This window comes from Balaenoptera musculus, chromosome 11, assembly GCF_009873245.2.
Source record: "Balaenoptera musculus isolate JJ_BM4_2016_0621 chromosome 11, mBalMus1.pri.v3, whole genome shotgun sequence".
Taxonomy (NCBI): domain Eukaryota; kingdom Metazoa; phylum Chordata; class Mammalia; order Artiodactyla; family Balaenopteridae; genus Balaenoptera; species Balaenoptera musculus.
In genome coordinates, this window is record NC_045795.1 from 100,473,222 (window position 1) to 100,495,111 (window position 21,890).

The window sequence follows — 21,890 nt, forward strand, 5'->3', positions numbered from 1 at the left end:
TCTCTTTGACCTTTGACCTCACTACTGGCCCAAGGGCCCCTGCCCCTGAGACGTACCTGAAGTCATCCGAAGAGGAAGACACCCTTGGGAGGGGGGCAAGGAATATGACCTGTGGATACAGGGGTACAAAAGACCCCACGCCATGCTCAGAGCCTGGATTGTTTTGAATGTGCCACTAGTGGGTCTGGCAGGAGCCAGCATGGGCAGCCCAGGAATTGTGGGCTGGACTCTGCGGTGGGCATCCCCGCTGAGGAAGAAACTCAGATGCAGTCCCTGGTCCTTAACCACGGGGCTGCACCCTCCTTTGCTGCAGGACAGAGGTGAATTTGAGCCCCCTTGTTCCCATGCATCTGAGAGCTTCCATGGGAGCTGGGACCTTATCTGTCTCGTTCTCTGCTGTGTTCAGCTGGATGCAATAAGGAGTTAGTTTTACAGGCTGTTGACACCCCGAGTCACTATCGCCCATCCTCCCCAGCACCTCTGCGGTGTCTGGCTCTCAGCTGGTACCAACACGCACTGGTGGGTGGAGAGCAGGAGCAGCTAGAGAGCTGGAGGAGGGACCCTGGGTGTCCGTCAGGGTCATCCTGAGCTAGTGCGGGGGAAGCTAGGAGTGTGCTGGGCTGAGGCCCAGCTGGGGCTGGAGTTGTGACCAGCTGCCCCTGCCCATCAACCCAGGATGCACAGCTTGCTCTGTCTTCCCACAGAGCTGGGGGATGCTCTGGATAACAGGCTGCTGGGCTGATCTTCCCCAAGTCCCACCTTACAGGAAAGGAAACCGAGGCCTGGGAGAGGTAGCTGGAACTTCAGTGGAAGGGCCCAGGGGACTCCGAGCGCAAGGATTTCTAAACTGAGACACACCCTGGCATCGTTCCACGGCTGTGTTTTATCTGGCTTATGTCCTGGGAATTCTGTGCAAGATTCTGTTGGAATCTGCTACTTAAAAAAAGGAAAAAAAAAGTTTGGAAGGCCCTGTTCCTCTTTTCCAGGTAGAAAAACTGAGTCTGGGCTGGGAGGCAATCGTTTACCAAAGACCCAGGGCGAGTTAGGGGCAGAGCTGGCCTCAGGGGTCTGTCTGCCTGCGGGCCCTGGGGGAGGCCTGCCATCTTCAAAGACCCCTGCCCAGACTCAGGCTGGGGGGGGGTGTTGAACCCCATCCAAGGATCAGCCGTGACAAGGGCCGTGTCCCCTTTAAGCAGAGAGCCGCCCGCTGCAGTGGGTGGACTCTTGCCCAGCCAGTGGGAGCTCTGAGCTCCCCTCCCATAGCCCCTCCCTGGCTCCCAAGGGAGTCAGTGGCACCGGGGAGACAAGAGCAGACATGCTGTGTGGGCTCAGCCGGGAGACCCCTGGAGAGGCGGGTGAGTAACGGGGACCAGTAGGCAGAGTGGCGGGGCCGAACCCTCTGGAACTGCCACCCAGAGAGGGGCCTGGGATGGCGAAGCCTGGGACAGCCACTCCCAGACCCAGAGCTTGGAGGGAGGGCAGGCGTGGGACACCTGGCCAGTGGACAGGGGAGAGGGCTGTCTGTCTGACCGTGGCTGCGGGGACTGAGTCCGCTGGGCTGTCCTGCATGGCACGGCCAGAGGGCAGCGCTCCTGCCTCAGGCGTGCCCCAGGGAGGCGCGTCCTGCCCCTGCGTGAGCTGTGGGCGCCAGCTCCCTGGTCAGGGTGCTCTGGGGGGAGCTCCTACATGGGCTCATGGCAGGAGGCAGAGGCCCCGGCCTGGTGCTGTCTGGTCGGTGAGCCTCAGGCTCTGGGAATGCAGAGGGGACAGGTGTTGCTCAGCTGCCATATTCCTGGGTGGGCCCAGGGCTGGGACCCTGGGAGGGGCTCTGGGGCAGGCTAGGTCACCCTTCACTCCGTGTCCTGGGCCGTCCCGTCAATGCCTTCCCATAGTCGATGTACTCCTGGTGTTACCTCCTTGCAGCAGCTCCAAGGGTATGGACTGTGGTCCCAGTGGACAGACAGATGGGAAGCTGAGGCTCGGAGGGGCCAGTGGCTGACCAAGGCCCATAGTGGCTGAGCCGGGATTGGCCCCCAGATGACTTTTATAGCAGAGCTCCCCCAACCATGCTTCCGAGGGCCCGTGAACTTAGGCTCCCACCTCCCCGCCTGTCGCAGAGGACAGAGACAGGGTTACCCCTAGGTCCCCAGATCATAATAATGTGACTAATAATAGTAGCTGACAGCTGTTGAGACCTTACTCTGTGCCAGGCTCTGTTCGGAGCTCTCTCTGTGCATTTTCTCGTTTAATCCTCACACCACTGTGTATTCAGCACTGTTATTCTCCCCATTTTACAGTTGGGGAAACTGAGGCACAGAGGTGTTAAGTGACTTGTCCAAGGCTAGAGCTAGAAGTAGCACAGCTGGGATTTGACCCCATGTGGTCTGCCCCTGCCCCTTCCTGGTGACTCCACTGCCCTCCTGGCTTGGGCACATCTGTCCTCTCAACGTCAGGCCCAGGAAATGGGGTCACCTCGTCCTGCAGTGGTCAGAGCCACAAGGGCAGCAGTGCCCTGGAGACCTCACCTGGGGTACCGCCAAGGAGGTGTCTTTGTCTTCCTCTTCCTCATGGTTCTGCCCCCTCTACCCAGGCTCAGGCCTCAGCATCACCTGCCTAGACCTTAGCCCCAGTCTCCTCCCTGGCTTCCTGGCCCTCACCCCCCACCGCACCCCACCTCCATGCTGCTGTAGGAGGGAGTTTGCTAAAAACTCAGGTTTGATCGCAGCTTCTTATCCTGGCATTCAAGGCCCTTCATGATCTCCCTGGCTTTTTCTCTCTCTGATGACTTCCTTGACCCCCACCCTCACCCCTGCAGCCCCCACCCTAGTCTCCTCCCCAGGTCACAGAGCTTCATAATCACACCTGTCTCACTTGGTGTCAGCACTGAGGCTTTTTTAAAGAAAAGTCTAAAGATGGAGCTTCAGGCACAGTGGGATCCAGGTGCTCAGCGTGATTAGGACTCCAGGTCTCTGCTTCTTTTTAGGCGAGCTTTATTTCCAGGCAGACTCCTCTCCTTGAGGCTCCCAGAGGGCCCCTAGTACCTTAGAGCTTATGGTCAGACAGCTTGATCCTCCTCAAGGAAAGAGAACCTGTTTCCAATAGTTTCAGCAAACGTCCCCAACAGGTGGCCACTCCCTGCACCCTCCACATTTCACAGAGCAGGCTGAGACCCTGAGCAGTCAGGCCACATGCAGTGCTCCTCAGAGAGAGCCAGGCTGGGGCTTGGGGCCAGTGGGGCACAGTGCCCAGGGCCCTTTCTCCTCCCCGAGGGACTCTGCCAGCACGAGTCCTTTCTCAGGCCCATGCCCTGGCCATGCTGTCTTGGTCCTGGGAGGCTTGTTCACCCCACTAACCCTGAGCCCCTGCAGGAAGAGATGTGACCGGGGCTGGGGCGCACAGTAGGCTTGAAAGCAGATTTGGGCAGGAAACCCCCATGCCCCACAGTGTCCACTATCCTCTGATTCCTGGCCACAAAGTGGTCTTTGTTCCCAGCTCCTGGGAAGGCTCAGACAGGGTGTGTGTGTGTCGGGGTGGGTGGGAGGGTACTTCTGCCATGGCCTGAGCTGCCCACTCCTCCGGGGGGCCCTCACCAGAACCACCTGGACCTTCTGGCAGGGCTGACCTCCTCAGGGCCATGGCTGTGGGAGAAACCCCAGTTCCCAGACCACGGAGGCCAAGGCCTCCAGACCCAGGGAGCCCTGGGTTTGCATCCTGTCTCTGCCTCTTCCTGATTCTATGACCTTGAACAACTCATTCCACCTCTTTGATCCCCATTCTCCTAATCTGTAAGTGGGAATTGAATTTCACATGATTTACTGAGAATTTACTGTGTGCCAGACTCTCCATGCCAAAAACAGCAGTGAACAGACAGGCAAAAACCCAGCCCCCCAGGGCTGACATCACAGTGGGAAGGGGCAGATAGGAAATAAGATCACTAAGTTAAAAGAAAAAAAGAAGTGAGGTCTGCTAGGTAAGGAAGGCGATGGGAAGTGCTGGAGGTGTTGGGAGTGCAGGTGTAAGTTCAAACAGGCCGCTTGGGAAAGATGAGAAGGTGAAGATTCCACAGGTTCCTGAAGGAGGTGAGGAAGGGGGTTTTGTGGGTGTCTGGGAAGGAGCATTCTTGGCAGAGGGGACAGCCAGTTCAAAGGCCCTGAGGTGAGCTTGAGTCTGGTGTGTGGAACGGCGAGGAGACCAGCGCACCGAAGTGGAGGTAGCCCAGGAAAGAGCATTAGGAGGTGAGGTCAGGGAGGCCCGGGGACTGTCAGTTGTGGGGAGAACGTTTGATTTTATTCTGCGCCGGGTGAACTGAGTCTTCACTGCTCCGTTGGTGACCCAGTTTTGTGGGTTTGAGAGGGACGTGGGAGAGCACAGACCCAAAAGGCCATGGCCCTTCTGGAGCCTGCATCCCCACCCCACTGACGTTGGGGCCATCGTGGTCCCATGGAGGGGGGTGTCAGCCCAAGCGTGGGCTCAGGGCCCAGTGCCGGGAGCCCCGCACGCCTTGTGGAAGAGGGATTGCAGGGCTGGCAACCTCTCTGGTCGTGTCCAGCCTGTGGGTGCCCGAGCGCTAACATGGGCCTCCTGGGGGCCGGTGCTGCCTCCCTGGGTACCCCTCTTTTGGGGTCTGTTTCCCTTGTGTTTGGAGGGAGAGAGCAGAGCTGAGGATTAAGGATGTGGTCTGCTGGGGGCCAGAAAGACCAATTCCAGTCTGTCCTCTGCAGCTCCCCAGCTGAGTGGCCTGTCTGAGCTTCAGTCTCCTCGTCTGTAAAATGGGATTGTTAGTGAGCTCGCAGAAGAGTTAAACATGTCAGTGCTGGTCAAGTGCTGGGAGCAGGCCTGGCACTGGGCGGGCCAAGCCCCGGACTCCTTTGTCAGTCTTTTTTTTTTTTTTCAGTCCTTGGCACCAAGTGAAGCAGGCGTCTGCTTTTTAAATCTATTGATATATTTCTTTTTGTTTCCCTTAAAAACATGCATTGAACAGAGCAAGGGTCACCCCGTGGCCGAGCCGATCTCTTCACGGCTTCTGGGGAGGCCTGTCTTCTACGGAAATCAGAGCTGTCACTCCGAGGTCAGCCTGCCACCGGCTTTGATGCCTCTCCATCCAGCTGTCTGACCCGGTCCAGCCCGCCATGGCCAGAGGGCGATCATTCAGTGGGTCAGGAGTGCCCAAAGGAGCCGGGACTGCTGCCGGGAGGGCCACAGGCATTACCCCTGAGTCCCCCCAGGACTGTCATGGGGTGAGGGGAGAAGGCAGGAGGGGGCCCGTGGCTCCGCCACTTGGGAGCTGTGTGACCCTAGGCAGTTCCCTTAACCTCTCTGTGCCTCAGTTTCCTCATCTATAATGTGGGGATGATCATGACACCCACGACGTAAGATTATCATGAGGATAAAGTGGTAATAATTTAAAATTTCTTAGAATATGGCCTGGGTTCAAATCCTGACCCTGCCCCTTACAATGGGAAGTCACCTAACCTGCCCGTGCCTCAGCTCCACCATCTGTAAAATGGAAATAACTATCATCCCACCTCAGAAGGTGATGGGGATACATGAGACAAAGCTTGTGAAGCACCTAGCACAGCACCGGCACTTAATCAGGAGGAGTTGTTACCATTACTAATGGGAAAATCTTTCTAACGAGGTGAGTAAAAGGGCCAGGGAGAGAACTTCCGTGTGTCCTGGCTCTGTGTACCACATAACCTCGCTGATGCCTCCCACCAACCCATGAGGTGGGCACTAGCCCGCCCGCTGTGCCGAGACTCAGAGAGGAGAAGCGACTTGTCCCAGATCCCTTAGCCGGTCGGCAGCAGATTTAGGATCCAAAGCCCATCCTTCCCTTCCCATCGAGCCAGAGATGCCTTCGGAGGTGGGGCCGACCCAGCCAGGATTGGCTGATCACTTGTAGGAGTGCAAGCAGCAATGGGCCGCTGTGTGCAGTTGTGGTTGGATCCAGGGGCGACTGGGGCCCCCCTTCTCCCCAGCGGCACTCGGGCCGGCTGGCCCTGCTGCTGGCTTTCTGTCGAGCGGTTATTTTCTCTTCAGCCCAAGTTGAGCCTCCCGGGCATTGGTTTTCCCAGTGGCTCCTCTCAGATGCTGAACGCTCCCTCCTGGAGGCCCGCAGAGCCAGGCATCAGTCACGCCCCCATCGAAGGCCCTCCCCAGCCCCCGCTTCCCAAGCCCCTGTCCTGCTTAGGCGGGACCCTGACAAAGGCAGCCTGGCCAGGGGCTGACTTCCTTTTTCCCTTTCTCAAAGCTCAGTGGCTCCCTGGGGCTCCAGAGAAACAGAGATAATGAAGGCAAATTAGCAATGCTTTCAGGAGAAATAAAATAAAAAAGAAACCCATCCTCCCGGGCTGCAGCTTGGGGGCCAGGGACCAGGTGTACTGTCTGTGCTCAGCACGGCGTCTCTCCCTCCTGCTCCCCGGACTTGCCCAGCCTGAGTCTGCCGGATGGTCTGGCACTGCTGCGGAATGATTTTCCCTCTGAAGCGAAGAGTTCTTACAGGACAGATTGACTGAAGGCAAAAGCTCATAATTGCCCATTGCTGGAAGGAGGAGACAGGAAAAAAACCACTCGGATAAAAATATCTCTGTTTTTTATGCACGTTTCCAGCTGAAAATTGGTGGGAAAGATGTTTTTGAAAAGCCTTCATCTCTAAGCATATAATTACCAGGTCCCAGAACAAAAAAGAGAGCGGGAGTGAGCAGGCATGTTCTCCGAGGGAGGAGGACTGGGGTCCGAACCCTCCTGGGGTTTTCTATAAATAAAATAATTCCTTCAAATTCTCATGCCTGGGCTGGTTGGAGCCAGCGATAGGGGGAGACACCCCCATTTTACAGATAGAGAAACAGAGACTCAAGTCACACGGTTAACTAGTAATTCTGTCCTTGCCTTGGTTCTTGGTTTGAATGCTGCCTGTTTCCCCCTGACCTGAGGATGTTTGTGAGAGTGGGGCACTGTCCCCTCTGAACAAGCATCAGCAGACGTTGTAGCATTCCTTATGGGTGCCTTTCTGAATGTGGCAGGGGTCTTAGATATCCAGAAGCCCCTTATCTGGCCATCAGCTATCCTGAGCGGCCTCTACCGCCAAGAGAGGTCATCAAGTCCACACCCTAAAATGCACGTGCCTTCTCTACAGAAGAGTCTCTCAAGTCCTCACTTATTGCCCACTGACTCTGCGCACAGTTGTATGAGTCTTGGTTTGCATCGTCACACAGTCAGGCCTGTCTGACAGCTGAGCCCAAAGGCAGCAGACCCCACATCTCAGCTGTGCCAAGTGTGCCATCGCAGCCCAATTTGGCACCGTGTCATTCACTGGATCAAAATTTGAATATTGGGATGAGGAAGGGGCAGAGAGGTGGTGTTGAAGACGCACCACAGAGACACCCCAGGAAATGGGTGTTCTGCTTCAGCAGCCAACACCCCGCACCCTCTGCTTCAGAATCAGCATTAACCCACGGCTCTTCCCCTCCGTTCTTCGGGATTCTACGGCTCTGAATTTGGCAAACTTGATTCTCTGTTTTCTTGTCCTTAGGAGATAATCTTCCCCCTCCCCCACCTCCAGACTCCTAAACTTGGAGCCAGCAAGCTTATCTCTGGTCTTCCCAGGACAGCCCGGGAGAGAAGGATTTTCCAGTGGCAGAGTCTAATTTGCATGGGATAAGACAGATTTTAATTCCAGACTTGCCCACATGAAATACCAGAGACGTTCACTGTCGCACAGTTGATAGAACCCAGTCTTTTTAATTTTATTAGCTCAGAAACGCCTTGTTGAATCTAAGTGAGGTGCGAATTAGGGAACCGTAATAGGAGGCATTATACTTAATGGGGTGTTGCCTGAATCCGTGGCTGCGGATGTGAACACAGGGCCTGGGGGTGGAGGAGGTGAGCAAAGCTGCTGGGGGCCAATTCCCGGGGTCCTGGAAATGATTCGTTATTTCCCACCTTCTGGCAAAGCTAAGGGAGGCTATCCCCGGTCTGGAGAAGCCATTTCTCAATGGTTAGAGCTGCAGGTGGTGAAGGTTCTCAGGCTTCCTTGGACCCAGGTTGAGCTACAGCCTTGACCCCAAGCTGAACCTGACCCTGACCCAGCCTGAGCCCCACCCCTGACTCTAGAACAGCGATTCTCAATGAGGGGCAGGGCGGGGGTGGAGGGGACAGTATTGCTCCCCTAGGGCACATGTGGGTTGTCTAGAGTCATTTTTGGTGTGGTGACTGGGGTGGGATGCTATTGTCATCTAGTGGTTAGAGGACAGGGGTGCTGCTAAACATCGTACAGCATCCAGCAAAAAAAAATGTCAATAGTGCCGAGGTTGAGAAACCTGCTGTAGATTGTAGATTGTAGATTCCTGGTTCTGACTGAGCCCGGACCTTGGCCAGGCTGTGTCCTGATCTTGACCCAGGTTGACACCACCTCTGGCTGAACGCTAATCTGAGCCCCTCCCCACCTTGTGAAAAGGATATGGCTGGGATGGGATAAGAGGCTTCTGCCCCCTGCTGGGGCTGATTTCCTCCCTAGCCCCTTCTCTCCCCCTCCTCTGAAGAGTGAGGAGGGGGACAGTCCTGTGAGTGAGGCCTTGCTGTGGCCAGGGGGCTGGGGAGGGAGTGGCCTGCCCAGAGCTGGTGAATGGTGAATGGGGGTGGGGGCGGAGCGGGGAGGCGGGCCAGGGTGTAGGCTTGGGTGAGGCCTGAGACAGCAGCAGAAGCCTGGGGGTGTACAGGTGCCTGGAGGGGCAGGAGTGGCCCCAGAGGCAGCATGGGAGAGCTGGCCCGCTTGACTGTTTGCCAGTTGACCTTACCCATCTCAGTCCAGGGCTGAGAAGGGACTTGGAGAAGGAATGTGAAAAAAAGAACCTGGTCAAGGGAGCCTGGAGCATGGGGCAGGGTGGGCAGAGGCGCCTGGGGTCTGGTCCTGGCTATCTGCGGAGGCTGCCTTGGCCAAGGATTGTGTGACCTTGGGCACGAGTTGTCCCTCTCTGAGCCTCAGCTGCTTTCTGTATACGTGGAATGATAGTTGTGAAGATGGTTAATCCCTGGACCGTCGCGAAGAGCCCAGTCTGTGGTGGGTGCTCCAAAGAGCGTTACTCAAGAGCACAAACAGAGTTGCCCTTGCGGGGAGATGCCATGAGGCTCCCCCAGCGGAGAGTCAGGTGGAGCTGGTGGCAGGAAGGAACCCCTCTAACAGGCCACATCCACGAAGCAGAAGATTCCCAAGGCAGGAGGGCTTTGCCTGATGGAAATGACAGCGGAACTCAGGGCCTTTCCTCTCTTTCTCTCCTGCAGACGATGGGCCTTACTCCAAAGGAGGCAAGGACGCAGCAGGGGCTGATGTGGCTCTGGCGTGCCGCAGGCAGAGCATTCCAGGTAACCAGCCTCCTGTCCTTCCCCCTCTCTGTCCTGGAGCATAGAGAGCTCCAGGTGGGGGTCAGACAGCATCGGCTCTGCAGCTAACTCACTTTGTGACCTTAGACTAGTCACTTAACCTCTCTGATCCTCCTTCGTAAGAAGGACATGATTTCACCGAGTGTCATGCAGCCAAGGGTACTGAGGGGTCTTACCAAGTATTGACCTCACTTGTCCTGGAGCTGGGGGCCTAGAATTGCCCCACGCTGCCCACTCACCCCCTATCTGTCGGCAGAAGAGTTCCGAGGGGTCACCATGGTGGAGCTGACCAAGAAGGAAGGCAGCACGCTGGGCCTGACCATCTCAGGTGGCACCGACAAGGATGGGAAGCCCAGGGTCTCCAACCTGAGGCCTGGGGGCCTCGCAGCCAGGTGAGAAGTGGGCTCAGTGGGGACAGCAGGAAGGGGCCAGGGGCCAGTGGAGGAGGGTACTAGGGCCTTCGGCAGAGCAATCAGACAGCTGTTTCCTGGAGCACCTAAGAGCTTGGTGTCTGTGGAGGGAAGGCCCCCAGTGGAGGCTGGGATTCTAGGCCCCAGCTGCTTCTTTCCCTTTACACCAGAGCTGACTAAGCTCGGCCGCAGCATCCCATGCTCACTGCTCTCGGGCCCTCCAGGCCTTTGCATATGCAGTTTCCTCTGCCCAGAAGGCCCGTTCCCTAGGCATCCTCCTGGCAGACTCCTATTCATCCCTCCACACTGCCTCTGGGAAGCCCCCAGCACCCCAGGCTGAGGCAGGCGTTCGGCTCTGCTAGCACAGCCCTGTGTGCCACTTCTGCACACACTGCCTGCACCTGTTATTTTACCTCTGGGGCTCCCTTGGACCATGAGTTCCATGAAACCTAGGAGTTAGCCTCTCTATCACTGCCCCTCTGGGCCCAGGAAGAGCATTAAGGAATAACAAAGGAGGTGATGATCTGGCCACTCTGTGGGCTGTCTGGGGCCGGTTTGAGCTATAACTATGAGGGTGACACCTCAGCAGGAGGGAAAGCGGGCAGACCAGCATCAGGGGAAAAGCTGGCCTGGGTGTCGGGCAGGTCTAGGTAAGAATCCCCAGTCTCCTAACTCACTCGCTGTCTGACCCTGGACATGTCTGACCTCTCTGAACCTCAGCTTCCCCATCTGTAACATGGGGATCCAGAGACCATAAGGATTCAGTGGGAGGGGGTATATGAAATGCCAGCACCTGTTACCACGCGTGTGCTCTGGCCTCCTTTCTCCCAGGAGTGACCTGCTGAATGTGGGCGACTACATTCGGTCAGTGAACGGGATCCACTTGACCAGGCTCCGCCACGATGAGATCATCACTCTGCTCAAGAATGTGGGAGAGCGTGTGGTGCTGGAGGTGGAGTATGAGCTGCCCCCGCCCGGTGGGTGCCCTTGGACCGGGAACTTTCTCCACTGCCTTGGTCATGGGTGGACAAGGCTGCCTCCTTGCCAACACCTGGGTGGTGGGTGGGGATCATGCCAGCTGGGGTGGGCTGGACCTGGAGACTGGCCACAAACACCCATGCTGCACCTGGGGCCTTGTCTACAACTGCAGTACGCTGTCACCAGGAGGTGGTAGGGACCTGCTTATAACCCCTTGTCATCCTGCATATTTAGTTTCCACATGCTTCTCCTTTAGGAGGGAAGGTTTTGGGAATGTCGCTGAATAAATTGTTCCCCGCCCTCCCATGCTGCACTGAGTACAGTGGCCTAGGGTTTAGCTTAGCTCTGAATTTTCAAAGTTGGTCTGAAGTCTTGAAATTTGAGTAACTGTCTGGAATTCAGCTCTGGCCTAAGACTGCAAGCCATGGGCTCAAGCCTGAGTTCTGCCATTATCTCTGTGGGAGCATGGGCCGGCCCTTTCCCCTCTCTAAGTGGTGGACTGAGTGGGTTTTAGGGAAGAGGGTGCCTCTAAGCTTCACTTGTCCTACCTGTAAAATGGGGCAAGGGGAATTTACCCTTCCTGTAATGTCTTTGACTGGTCACCCAACTCTCCTGGAATGAGCTTTGGGGACATCTGCTGGCTTGGTGATGCAACTGAAGGACTCAAGGAGTCCTCCATTTCTCCCCAGCCCCTGAGAACAACCCAGGGATCGTTTCAAAGACAGTGGATGTCTCCCTCTACAAGGAGGGCAATAGCTTTGGCTTTGTCCTCAGAGGTCAGTGTAAGAGTCACCTTTGGGGTCAAGGGACGGGAAGGCTAATGCCAATTCTATGTATGTTCTATTTTGCTCTAATGAATTACATACATGTATAATCTTCCTTCTGACTTTTAAGAACCATTAAAATCAAGTATTAAACGGAAAAATTGGCCAAGCAACAAATGATTGCGGGGAGTGAGAGGGAAAAGTTGTAACAGAAAATGAAGTTTGGAGCTGCCTAGCAACCAGGGGAAAAAGGGAAATAGGATGAGGTCGCAGGAAAGGAAGCAAGCTGTTTAACAGAGAGAGGACTTTGGTCCCATTCCCTACTTTTTGTCCGAACTCTGGGTGGGATTTACGGTTGATATCTCATAGGAGAGACTATGAATAGCAAGGACAGAATCCTCAAGCAGATTTAATTAAGGAAGCCTGCTTAAGGTCTGGGTTGGGGCCTCCGGGCACCAGGGAGGGAGTGGATAGATGACTGTCGAATTCTGTCCAGGAGGTGCCCATGAAGACGGGCACAAGTCCCGGCCACTCGTCCTGACCTACGTGCGGCCCGGCGGCCCTGCCGACAGGTGAGCCTGAGCCGGGATGAAGCTTACAGCCCCACCCTGCACTGCCCTCCCCCAGCTCCCCTAGGAAGAAGGCAGAAGGGACATCATACACATTCTCCAGATGAGCACACTGAGGTCCAGACAGGGGACACCCCTGCCCAGAGTCGCTCAGCGGATTATTGGTGGAGCCAGCACTAAACCCCAAATGAGAGCTACCCCCAAGCTCTTTCTTCCCCAAGGTCCTGCTGTCTCAGGGGGTAGGATGGGGATGGAGAGTGAGCTTTAGCCTCATGTTACCCCTTCCCTGGCCTTCATTTTCCTGTCTGTGGAGTGGGTCCAGTAGTGCAGCCCCTACGAGCTGCTGTGAAGGAAGTGTGGGGCATGATGACCGGCGTCTCTGTGGTCCTCTGTGATGCAGCTTCCCCAGTCCTGGCTGCGCTGCCAGCCTGGCCCTGCCTGAGCCCCGCTCAGAAGCTCAGAAGCGCCAGGAGGAGAGAGTGTGGAGTAGGAACACACCCAGTTCCCAGCTCCTGACCCCATGACCTCCCGGCGGGAGATTCCTGGCCATTTTAAGAAACGCCTGGAATGGCCTTGTCAGAAATCTAAACCTGTCCTTGGGACGGGTCTGTGATGAGTTATTCATAGAACCTCCCAGAATAGCTTTGGCCACCTGTTTGGGCAGGCATTCCAGAGCTGGGATGTGACCCAAACCAAGGTGAACCCCCTCAGGCCTCTCCCCTGGGGCCCAGTGGAATTCCTTCCCAGGCGCGTTTCTCACCAGCCCAGAATCACTGGGGACCCTGGGCAGGGACCGCTGTGCTGGCAGCTTGAAGCCTCCAGACTGCCCCCCGTGATGCTGAGTGCCCCGGCAGGGCTGGGACCCTGTCAGGGCCCTGGTGGTGACCTCAAAGGGCATCCCCAGCTCAGACACTGGAGGGCTGAGCTGGGACTGAATTTATTAAGCACCTCTGGGAGGGGTTAGAGCTGACCTGACCCCCATCTTCAGTGCCCGCTTCAGTTATTCAGCTGCTTCCACATAACCTCCCTGGTTCTTTCACTCACATGTGCATTCCTTCCCTCATCCGCTCTGTCCCTTTCTCCTTCACCCGCTCCCTGCCCTCCTTCTGTTCTCTGGCTCGCGCTGGGCGAGGCTGACTGACTGGGCCCTACCCCGCAGGGAGGGCTCCTTGAAGGTGGGGGACAGGCTACTCAGCGTTGACGGGATCCTGCTGCATGGGGCCAGCCACGCCACTGCTCTGGCCACCCTGCGGCAGTGCAGCCATGAGGCACTCTTCCAGGTGGAGTACGATGTGGCCATTCCAGGTGAGTTGGGGGCCTAAGGGCTAGGGTTGGAGCAGGAAGAGGCCCAGGGATAGAGGGAATGGGGTAGCGGGTACAGATCCTCACCGCTGCAAAGGCTTTGTGACCTTGGCCCAGTCACAGCCTCTCTGAGCCTCTCTGGGTAGTAATACTCTGCCAGGCGTTGTTTGTTGCACTGGGGATCCACCTGAGAACAACACAGATGAGGTCTCCATTCGCATGGGGCTGACATTCTGGTGGGGAGAGATTGACAATAGATGGAATAAATCACATATAGAGTGTGTCAGATGATGATAAGTGTGTAAAAAAATCAGGGAGAGAGATGGGGAAGGCTGGGTGATGCCCTCTAATCTGCAGCCGTCCAGGTGAGAGAAAGGTGATGGTGGCTGGACCAGGGGCTGAGCGGGGGGGATAGACGGGGTCAGATTCAGGAAATACAATGAAGGTCCACTGGCCTGGTTTGCTGATGTTTGGACATGGGGGTGGGGGTGAGAGTAGGAGGAGCTGGGTTTTGTTTTCCCGCCACTGGGTGGGTGAATGGGATGCCGTTTTCTGAAAGGGGGAAGGCTCGTAGTGAAACCCACAGTTCCGTGTATTCAGTCGGCTCTCGAATAATATGCGAGCAAATTAATATTGTCCAGCAAAGGCCTGGGCTCAGAGCCCCTGAGACCTGAATTCCTGCCCCTCATCTGCTTCTGAGTGGCTGTGTGACCTTGGACGAGGTCTTTGCCTCCACGCACCTCAGTTTTCTTGTCTGTAAAGTGGGTGCAGTGATCCCTCCCTGGCAGTGAGGATTAAGTCGAGATGGAGGAAGGTGCTCAATATTTGCATCTCAAACTCTTCTTTCCTTCCACTTACCAGACACAGTGGCCAACGCTTCAGGGCCCTTGATAGTGGAAATAACCAAGACGCCAGGGTCCGCCTTGGGGATCTCGCTCACCACCGGCTCCCACCGGAACAAGCCAGTCATCACCATCGACCGCATCAAGCCGGCCAGTGTGGTGGACAGGTGGGCACCCACTGAGAGCTGCCACGGCGTGGGGGCTGCAGGGGGAGAGCCGCCCAGAGCTCTGTCTGGCTGGACCAGCCTCCCCCTTTGCTCCCTGACCCGGCCAGGAGTGGGGCCCTGCATGCCGGAGACCGCATCCTGTCCATCGATGGCACCAGCACTGAACACTGCTCGCTGCTTGAGGCCACCAAGCTCCTGGCTAGCGTGTCGGAGAAAGTGCAGCTGGAGATCCTACCTGCGCCCCAGAGTCGGCGGCCCCTGAAGCCCTCAGAGGCAGGTGGGTCCCCTTGGGAGACCTCAGAGCTCAAACCTGAAGGCTAATGGACCAAATCCCCAGGAAGGCTAAAATTTACTGGAACAAATGTCCATTCCCACAGGGAAGCTCGAACTGTCAAGTGCAGCAGCTAAGGGTGGGGAGGTGGGGCAGATAAACAATTTGGGTGTTTGATTTCACAGTTTGCTGGCATGGATGGCCCAAAAGCTAGTTCCATCACTGGTTACATTAATAGAAGTATAAGGGCTAGAACAAGGGAGGGGACAGTCCTTCTGTGCCCTGTGCTACTCAGAGTTTGGACCCTGGACTCAGCTCAGGGCCCTCGGCAGGTCCAGAGGAGGCAGCCAAGCAGTCAGGGAGGGCCTAGAGCCACCCCTGTGCGGAGTCGGGGGCTCCCAGCTTGGACCAGGGACCTAGGCGCTGGGCAGTTCTAAGAGCAGAGGGAGCAGATGGTCTGGGGCTCCAGAGGGCAGAGCGGGGGCCTGGGGCAGGGTGGAGGGTGGTCGTAGGAAGGCAGCCTCCTGCTCAGGGCAGGCAAGTGCTTCCAGCAGCCTAACCCTTGGGTTTCGACTTCACATCCCAGCTTCGTCCCTAACAGCTGGACAGGTGCTTTGCCTCTCTGAGCCTCAGCTGCCTCATCTGTAAATAGGCGTCAGGACCCCGAGTGCACAGGCTTGGTCAGGGTGGTCAGGCTGTGAATTCCAGCCCTTGGGGCACAGTGGGGGAGGGGGGCGAGGATGGAGTCTGCCTGCCCCACCCTTTGCAAGCCCAATCTTCCAGAAGAGACAAATTCTGCTGATCAGATGTGCGGGGACCGGCATCTCTGGTCTCTGCCAGGGTCGGTAAGGATCCCGACAAGCCACAGCAGGGGCTGATAGAGGAGGCTTTGGGGCTTGAAGTACCGGCATCTGTTCCCCTACCCCCTGCTGTGGTGCCTGGGCTTCCCACGGGTCATCTGGGTTCACCCACATGACAAGTCTGCAAGGTTGGTACAGAGGCGCTGAGGCTCCCGGCAGGGCAGGTCCTTCCGAGAGCACACAGCTGCTGACAGTCCCCATGGCTCTCACTGAACAAGCCTCTGCTAAGCACCCAGCACTGCTGTAAGCACGTCACACGTGCTAACTCATTCTGATCCTCCCAGCTTCCCTAGGAAGTAGCCACTGTCTTTGTCCCAGTTTACAGATATGACAGGCACAGAGGGGCTAAGTGACTTGTCCCAGTCCCACAGCTGGTCAGTGATGGAGCCAGGATTGGACCCGGCTGCTGGCCCCAGAAGTGGCCCAGCCCCCAGGTGGGGTTGGGGGCACCAAACAGGGAGGCAGAGTCAATGGGCTGAGATCACCGAGACCTCACCCATCCCTCCAAGAACATGTTGCACCAGGCTGGACATCCCCCCCGCAAGTCCTGCAGCAGAAGGAAGAACCAGTACAGGGCCTGAGGCAGTGGGGAGGAAGGGTAGGCTGGGGATGTGAGGGGGGCAGGATCTGGTAGAGGGTCTGCGGGGTCCCCTGGGAAGCAGATGCTTAGCTGGAGTAAAGAGTTCGCTGGGGTTGAGGCCTGTGGAAGGTGGAGGGGAGGAAGCGGGAACAGCCTCAGACCGCGATGCAGGTCCGGGCAGGCCTGGGCCAACCCAACAGGGACCCAGGTGGCCCCCGAGAGCCCAGCGTGGGGCAGAAATGCCAGGCCCTGGTGCCCTGCGTGCTCAGCCCCCGGCCCAGGCTGCAGCACTGCGGCAGACTCCGAAGGTGCTGCAGCTGGTCACCGTCTGCAAACTGCACTCCTCGGAGCTGACCGGTCAGTTCTTGAGCTCCAAAGCCAGTCAGCCTGGTTCACGTCCTGCTCCTCCAGCACCTCCCAGCTGTGGGCCTTGGTCTGGGCCAGCTTTCCCTCTCCTGTTCCTGCCTCTCGGGCTGAGCCCTGAGCACAGTGCCCGGCACACGATGGGCATCCAGGACGTGCGGGCAAGATCTCGAATGCCTGGCCTGACTCGGGAAACTCTGGATCTTCTGTTCCTGCTCTCCTCCCCTCATTGTGCGGACAGGAGCTCATCCTTCAGGGGTGTGGTGATCTAGACCTGCTCAGCCCCCAACGTCTGTCTCTCCTCTTTCTCCGCCACAGTGAAGGTGCAGAGGAGCGAGCAGCCACATCGCTGGGACCCCTGCGTGCCCTCCTGCCACAGCCCCCGGCCCAGCCACTGCAGGACACCCACCTGGGCCACCCCTGCCAGCCAGGACCAGAGCCGATGTAAAGTGCCCTCCCCGCTGTCACTCTCCCCTATTCCTAGGGAGGGGCTTGAGCCTGCTTTATAGGGAAGGAAGCCAAGACTCAGAGAAGTCAGGGGCCCTCGCAGCATCACCTCACACATTAGTGACGAGATGGGCCCCTGTCTGGCAGCTGGGTTTCACCAGGTCTGTGAAAACCCTGCGAGCTTTGAGGCCCAGAGTGGGAGAGACTGGCTCGCAGAGGTCACACAGCGATCATGGTGGAGGGGGGAAGGCATCCCTGTGTCTCCCTGAGGCAGGGTGGAGGGCTCTGCTGGGGCTCATGGTTCTGTGCTCTTACCTCCCCCAGCCTTGTCCTCATCTCCCTTTTCCTCGCCGACCCTGAACCACGCCTTTCCCTGCACCAATCCCAGCACCCTTCCTCGCGGATCCCAGCCCATGAGCCCCCGGACCACAATGGGGCGGAGGAGGCAGCGAAGAAGAGAACACAAGAGCTCATGTAAGCCATGGTCTCTTCCCTCCCCTCTGGGCTGCCTCTGTGCCTGAGAGAGAGATTTGCCAAAGGGTATGGGGTATTTGGGGCAGGGCCAGGGGTGGGTGGGGGGCATTAAATAGCATGCGTGGTACACCAGGCTGCTGCGGATGGTTGGGCAGGTTGTGCACTGCACAAGGGCACACCTGAGGGGTGACAGTTACTTTGTACACTTTGTCTTGTATTTTTATTATGAAAAATTCCCAGCAGGTGGTGGCAAAGTGTCTTGAGGAAAGGATGCCTTTTCAGATTTGCACGAAGGTCTCACAGTAACTCCATTTCATTTTTCTCTCCTTCAGCCGTCTGATCCATTCCAGGGTGTGGTTACTTTGTCTTTACCACCTCTCTGACATTTGTTAATTTTCCCTAAGAAAGAGACACACAGGCCTGAAACTAGCCATCCAGAGTGTAGTAATTTTTAGTTTTAGTAGATATATATTTCTACTTAACTTTTGCTTATAAACATTTCTCTTTATTTATGATCACTATATATAGTTCTTTTTTTTTTTTTTTTTAAGTTTTTTTTTTTTAACAAATGGCTAAGGGTTCCAAGCGGGGAGAGACCACATCAGGTTGAGTGAGGGAGTATTTATTACTATTATTATTATTTTAAAATTAATTAATTAATTTATTTTTGGCTGTGTTGGGTCTTTGTCTCTGTGCGAGGGCTTTCTCTAGTTGTGGCAAGTGGGGGACACTCTTCATCGCGGTGCGCGGGCCTCTCACTGTCGTGGCCTCTCTTGCTGCGGAGCACAGGCTCCAGACATGCAGGCTCAGTAATTGTGGCTCACGGGCCCAGTTGCTCTGCGGCATGTAGGATCTTCCCAGACCAGGGCTCGAACCCGTGTTCCCTGCATTGGCAGGCAGATTCTCAACCACTGCGCCACCAGGGAAGCCCTATAGTTCCTTTTGAAATGAAGGTATTTAAGTATTTTTAAAAATGAATAAATGTAAAGACAAATAGTAATGAATGATAATGCAGGAAACATGTGGAAGTAGCAAAAGTCACAAGAATGCCCAGAATTTTGAAATCTTTCCTGGGAAGAATCTTTCCTTTGTTGATGTTGAAAGTATTCCCAGCCTCCTTCCATGTGAGTTGGGGAGGCCTCCAGAAAGAATGGAAGGTCAGACTGGGCCATTTAAGATTGAACCAGGTGAGGGAAGAGAGAAATATAAGTCATCTGGCACCTGAAAGGCGCTAAATATGGTTATGAGCTTCCTGGCAGCCAAGGTGAAAAGGGAAACAGAATTCAGAGTCAGATGAGAGATACAATACACCTTCACCAGCCACCTTTGTCACCCACTGAAGCAGGGGGTGTGTAGGTGAAAAGATTCAGAAGTGTCATTCACAGGCAGGAGCTTATGGAGCCTGGGGACTCTTGGGACCCCTTATCTGTCTCCTTCCTTGATGATAACAATTAATTAGTTAAATAAAATTTTTTGAACACCTCCAATGTTCCAGGTACAACTCTTATCATTGGGGTGATAAAATAATGAAATAGTGAAAAAATCAATAGTGAAAAAAATAATGAATATAAATATAATAACACAATATACCCAACAATAAAGTGTTACATATATTGTAATGTATATATAATATATAATAGTATAAGAAAATAATATATAAAGACACAACAGTATAATTAATAGAATGAAATGCAATAAGTTTTATTTAATAATTGATATCCTTATCCATATTAATAATACAAATGTATTTTATATATGGAATATAAAATAAAATATGTTAAATAACATATCAAATAGTTAAACAGAGTTATCATATGACCCAGAAATTCCACTCTTAAGTAAATGCCCAAGAAAAGTGAAAACATATGTCATGTTCACCCAGAAACATATTTACACATGTTTATACAGTGTTATTCATAATACCCAAAAGGTGGAAACAACCCAGATGGCCATCAATGGATGGATTAAAAAAATGTGGTATCATCATACAGTGAGATATTAGTCAGCTTCAAGAAGGAAGGGAATTTTGATATGTGCTACATGGATGAATCCTGAAAACATTATGCTAATTGAAAGAAACCAGACACAAAAGACCATGTATAGTATGATTCCACTGATATGAAATGTCCAGAATAGGCAACTCTAAAGACATTGAAATTAGATTAGTGGTTGCTTAGGGCTGGAAGAGATGGGAGGATTTGGGTGATTAACTAAAGGAAACAGGGTTTCTTTGAGGGATTGAAAATGTCCCAAAATTGAGTGAGGGGATGGCTGTACAGCTTGAACGTACTAAATATTCAATATACTAAAAACAGAGTGTTGAATTGTACACTCTGTGGGTGTATACTGTGGTAGCCGAATGGTATCTCAATAAAGCTGTTACCAAAAATGGCATAATATATACTATCATATCTAATAGTAATATAATGTGATATTTGGTATATGATATAATAATAGAATAAGTTGAAATATAACATCACACAACATGACATGACATAATGTCAACGACCCTCAGAGCCTCTGTTTTACAACACGGCAGTCCCAGGAGCTGTCTTCCTTAATCCTTGCCACAGCTCTGCCAGGTGGGACTCATGATCCCATTGCTCAGGTGAGGAAACCAAGGCTCAGAATGAGCCTCGACTTAACCCGCCCCACCCCGGGCCAGTCAGGCCTCCCGCTCACTCACCTCTCTGACTTCAGGTGTCTGGGCCGAGGGAGGATGGGCTTTGGCAGGAAGGCGTCCCTGGGGCTGTGCCCTGAGCGCCGTGCCTGCCTGCCCCGCAGTGTCGCTGGCCTCCAGCACCGTGGGGCCAGGCGGCCAGATTGTGCACGCAGAGACCACCGAGGTCGTGCTCTGCGGAGACCCCCTCAGCGGCTTCGGTCTCCAGCTGCAGGGAGGCATCTTCGCCACCGAGACCCTGTCCTCCCCACCCCTCGTGCGTTTTATTGAGCCTGACAGCCCGGCGGAGAGGTGAGCCTACTGCCCCCAACCCACTGGGCCTACCACTCTCCACTCTCCAATTCGGGGGTGGGGGGCTTACGGGCAGCCAGGGAAACCAAGTCACACACCGAGCCGGGCTGCACAGTTGTATCTCATCAACTATCACATCAGCCCCATTTTATAGATGAGGAATCTGAGGCTCAGAGAAGCTGATTCACCTGCCTAGGGTCACGCAACTCGAGTGACCCAGGACGTGAACCCCTGTGTGTCTGAAGCCAGGGTCCTCTATATACATCTCCTAAGGCATGGCATCATCCGCACTGGACAGACAGAGAAACTGAGGCCCAGCAAGGTCACACTTTAGCCAGAGTCCTGTGGTAAATTGCCTGAGGATCTACAGCTGGCACAGGGAGGAGCTGAGCGTTCCACCCCCGCCCGGGAGGCGGGGCCCAGGTTTGGTCCTGGCCCTGCTCCCGCACAATGCTCCTGTCTCCCAATGGGGTCTCTTCTCTCTGCCGGGCTGCCCGGTTCAGGTGTGGGCTGCTGCAGGTAGGGGACCGCATCCTGGCCATCAATGGCATTGCCACCGAGGACGGGACGATGGAGGAAGCAAACCAGCTGCTGCGGGACGCGGCGCTGGCCCACAAGGTCGTGCTGGAGGTGGAGTTTGACGTTGCCGGTGAGTGGGTCCCCCGAGCGTCCTCCTCTCCTTCGGGACCCTGTGCTCCCCCCTTCACTACCCTGCTCCCCACAACCTCCCGCCCTGCCCTGATCCTTCTCCCCGCATTTGCAATGTGTCCCCGGCACTAATGGTGGGAGAAAGGCACTGGCCGGGGTGGAAGGAATTGCACATGCCAGTGTGAGGGTTGATGAGGGTTTTTGCAGTGGAACAGGAGCTGGGGGGGTGGGGTGGGGTGAGGGTTTATGCAAAGACCCCCAAACAACTCGGTTAGAATTCTGGTTCTGTGATTTGGACAGTGTGACTTTGGACAGGACCCTTCCTCCCCCACCCTTAGTTCCCCCCAGTGTAAAATAGTGAATAGAATCCTCTATCACAAGGGGCGTTGTTCAGATTAGATGAGACAAAGCGTGTGAAAGCACCAGCTGAGGCCCCGCCCGTGAGAGGCGCCCAGTCAGTCCTTGCTGGATCTGAACAGATGGGGCTGGGCCATGGGGCTCCCGGCGGGGCGGCAGCCATGAAGTTTGGGTTCTAGTCCTGACTCTGCTCTGACCCGGTGGGTGCTTGTCTCCGACAAGTCAGTGCACCGTGCCTCACCTTCCTCATCTGTGGGTGCAAGAAGCAGGATGGGGTTGTTTGGGGTCCCTCCCCACTGGACCAGAATGGGTGTGGGTCAGGGACTCCCTGAGGCCCTTCCCTTGAGTCTCACGTGGGTGTGTGTGTGTTTGCACCCAGAGTCCGTCATCCCGAGCAGCGGCACCTTCCACGTGAAGCTGCCCAAGAGGCGTGGCGTGGAGCTGGGCATCACCATCAGCTGTGAGTCCCCTCTCCGCCTGCCCCGAGAAAACGCCCAGCACCTGGCCGG

The 21,890-nt window shown here is 55.3% G+C and overlaps 1 protein-coding gene across 2 annotated transcripts in view; it reads left to right on the top strand.

Annotated features, from left to right (window-relative positions):
- The first annotated feature begins 1,291 nt into the window (after positions 1-1,291).
- Positions 1,292-21,890, top strand: part of GRIP2 (glutamate receptor interacting protein 2) — a 57,697-nt gene continuing 37,098 nt past the window's right edge. For both annotated transcript variants that reach the window (XM_036870650.1, XM_036870651.1), the window contains exons 1-14: positions 1,292-1,355; positions 9,280-9,360; positions 9,635-9,770; positions 10,620-10,765; positions 11,456-11,542; positions 12,027-12,102; positions 13,259-13,404; positions 14,263-14,410; positions 14,518-14,687; positions 16,803-16,928; positions 17,256-17,405; positions 20,190-20,376; positions 20,880-21,025; positions 21,761-21,841. In XM_036870650.1, coding sequence (XP_036726545.1) covers positions 1,316-1,355; positions 9,280-9,360; positions 9,635-9,770; positions 10,620-10,765; positions 11,456-11,542; positions 12,027-12,102; positions 13,259-13,404; positions 14,263-14,410; positions 14,518-14,687; positions 16,803-16,928; positions 17,256-17,405; positions 20,190-20,376; positions 20,880-21,025; positions 21,761-21,841 — 1,720 coding nt within the window. In that variant the 5' untranslated portion in view covers positions 1,292-1,315. The remainder of the gene's footprint in view (positions 1,356-9,279; positions 9,361-9,634; positions 9,771-10,619; positions 10,766-11,455; positions 11,543-12,026; positions 12,103-13,258; positions 13,405-14,262; positions 14,411-14,517; positions 14,688-16,802; positions 16,929-17,255; positions 17,406-20,189; positions 20,377-20,879; positions 21,026-21,760; positions 21,842-21,890) is intronic.